Genomic DNA, 2,824 nt, shown 5'->3' with positions numbered 1-2,824 from the left:
AGAGAAGGGAAATGGTACGAGAGATATTGTGGAGTAAAGATCAACAGAATTTAGTTGGCAACAGATTCATTGTGAATGAATGGTAAGAGGACAAAGGTAACGTACAGTGACTGAGAGGGTGCTGTGTGGCCCAAAACTAAAATAAAGAAGTTGAGAGTAGAACAGAAGTGTGATGAGGCTCAAGTTAGTCAAAGAGATCCATTCTAGCTCAGAGATTCTGAGTGAAAATCATTCTATAAATCCAATAACTAAGGTTATAGAACCTAAATTGCATTTACACCATATTTTTATACTGGAATTTCCAACATAAAATTACAGCCAAGCCACGTGGACAGATTATAATTATTTATTTAATTAATGGAAACATTTTCTTGAGGGCTGTTTTGAAATCCTTGTTACGGAGAGTGTAAATGAGAGGGTTTAAAGTGGGGCTGATAGTGGTGTATAGGACAGCCACTACTTTGCCATTATCCATGGAAGATCCAGAGCCTGGGAGAATGTATGTGTATATAACTGTGGTGTAATATATGGTGACCACGATGAGGTGGGAGGAACAGGTAGAGAAGGCTTTCTTCTTGCCCTCTGTGGTACGGATCTTCAGAATGCTGGAAATGATGAAGCCATAGGACACCATAGTGAGCACAAAATTAATCACCCCAAAGTATATGTCTGCAATGACGATCATGATATTATTCAGGTGTGTGGAGGTGCAGGAGAGCAATAGCAAAGTGGGGATTTCACATAAAAAGTGCTTAATTTTATTTGGGCCACAGAAGGTTAACTGTATCATAAGGCCAGTGTGTACTGATGAGCTGATGGCACTAATGGCCCACACACTACCAGCTAAGAGGATGCAAACCATTCTGCTCATCATGGTAGTGTAATGGAGGGGGTGGCAGATGGCCACATATCTGTCATAAGCCATGGCTGTGAAGAGCAGCAGTTCAGCACCCAAAAACCATGTAAGGAAATACAACTGAGTCATGCACCCAACATAGGGGATGGATTTCTTGTCTGCAAAGTTCTCTAGCAATTTAGGCAGAACTGTGGTTGTGCAGCCAATATCTAAGATGGCCAGGTTGGCAAGGAAAAAATACATGGGAGTATGGAGACCTGAATCTAGGCTTATGGCCACCACAATGAGAGCATTGCCTGTTAGGGCCATGATATAAAGGAAGAAGAAGATGCAGAAGAGGGCAAGCTGAAGTGGATGTGCCTCAGAGAAATCCTGCAGGATAAACTCAGTCACCACTGTTTCATTGCTCACTGTCATTTGCCCAGAAGATGCCTCTTGGATCCACCAGTGGATGTCTTCCAAAGGAGAGGCTCCCTAGTGTGGTATAAATGAGTGAGCTGAATTTTAGCAGAAACAAAATGTAGATATTTACATTAAAATTCAAAACCTATTTGGGGTAGAAATAAGTGGGAGTGCATGTATACAAAATTAGAATTGTTGCTAACTGGTGAAAACACATATTCAAAATAACATTAGCACCTGTCCCAAGTGAGATTAATGTAAAATTCACTTCCTAACCAATACCTTCTAACTCTAAGTGATATCACTTCTTCAACATGTACCTTCTTTTCTTTAACCACTCTTTTTTCTTCTGTTTCACACTATACCTTTTTCCCACTGTTTTGCCTTTGACTACCTTTCCTCCTTGAAGACAAGGACTATATATTATTTCTATTGCTTCTTCCTATTAAGTCTAATAAACATTTATTAAGTATCTACTATGTGCCAGGCACTGTGATAAGCACTGGAGATACAGATAAGAAAAAGACTATCGTGAATAGTATAGAAAAAAGAGAAACAGCACCTAACACTGGCCTTAGAATCTGAAGACTCTGGTTCTGAGTTGCAGCTCCGACACTTTTAAGCTCTGTGACCTTAAACAAATAAACATGACCTCTTTGAGCCTTGGTTTTTTCATCTGAAATTGGGATACTATTAAATTTTACATCAGAGATCTGGAGCTGGAAAGCTAGACATCTTATCATGGTACCAAGTTAGCTTACTTTAGAATAGTGGTGTTGAATTCAAATGGGCCACACATTGACTTAGAAAACCCCTAATTAACCTTATTTATGTTGTAGCTTATTTGTATTTCTTATTAAATATTTTCCAATTACATTTTAATCTTGTTGGTCCTCACTCTGGGAATTTTGACACCTCTGCCTTAGAGTACTACATAAATCATAGTTCTCACTATTGAGCATTTAATTGAAGATTCCTCTTAGCTGTTGTTTTGAATGTTTTCTATACTGCCCAGTCTTGTTCCACTAAAACAAAAACAAAAAGAAAAATCCACACACTCAACCCGAGAAACTTGCCATTTATTCATTTTAAACACCAAGCTGGGTATGTCTCCTTTCTCTGAGTAGTACTAGGGTCAGTCTATGGGATCAAAAATATAATATGTAAATATATGGGTATGACTGAAGCTGCAAAACATCCCCATGAAGTAGATAAGGAAGACTCCACTTTCTAGAATATTTTACTTTAACAGAAGAGAATGTGATTTATCTCTTTTCATTAACCTCAAAACTAGAGTTTATGGATCTAAGCTTGCTACTCATCCAAAGTTCAGCCAAACACCTTAGAGGAGTATGCTAAGTACTACCTACCACAGGAACTTAGTGTTAAGAGAGAACTTCAAAGATCATGAGGGGCAACAGATCACACAGAGAGAGCTAGAACAAATCTCAGACCACCAAGGGCAGCACTTTTAAACATTGTGGTCTCAGAATGCCTTTGCAGCCTTCAGAAACACTGTTGACCTCCAAGGAGTTTTTCTTTATGTGGATTAGAGCTACCAGTGTT

At 38.8% G+C, this 2,824-nt stretch overlaps 1 protein-coding gene across 1 annotated transcript; it reads right to left on the bottom strand.

Annotated features, from left to right (window-relative positions):
• Positions 1 to 346: 346 nt before the first annotated feature.
• LOC110214057 (olfactory receptor 13A1-like) lies at positions 347 to 1,273 on the bottom strand. The gene has a single exon (XM_020994687.1). The coding sequence runs from the start codon at positions 1,271 to 1,273 to the stop codon at positions 347 to 349; it is 927 nt and encodes a 308-aa protein (XP_020850346.1).
• Between the last annotated feature and the right edge of the window lie 1,551 nt (positions 1,274 to 2,824).

The sequence above is a fragment of the Phascolarctos cinereus genome, unplaced genomic scaffold (assembly GCF_003287225.1).
Source record: "Phascolarctos cinereus isolate Bilbo 61053 unplaced genomic scaffold, phaCin_HiC Scaffold_3;HRSCAF=262, whole genome shotgun sequence".
Classification (NCBI taxonomy): domain Eukaryota; kingdom Metazoa; phylum Chordata; class Mammalia; order Diprotodontia; family Phascolarctidae; genus Phascolarctos; species Phascolarctos cinereus.
Note: the sequence above shows the minus strand (reverse complement) of the source record. Positions and strands in the feature narration are given on the sequence as shown.

What these genes read in the sequence shown, in the direction of transcription:
- LOC110214057 (XM_020994687.1), bottom strand. Translation starts at nt 1,273, where the DNA reads ATGACAGTGAGCAATGAAACAGTGGTGACTGAGTTTATCCTGCAGGAT.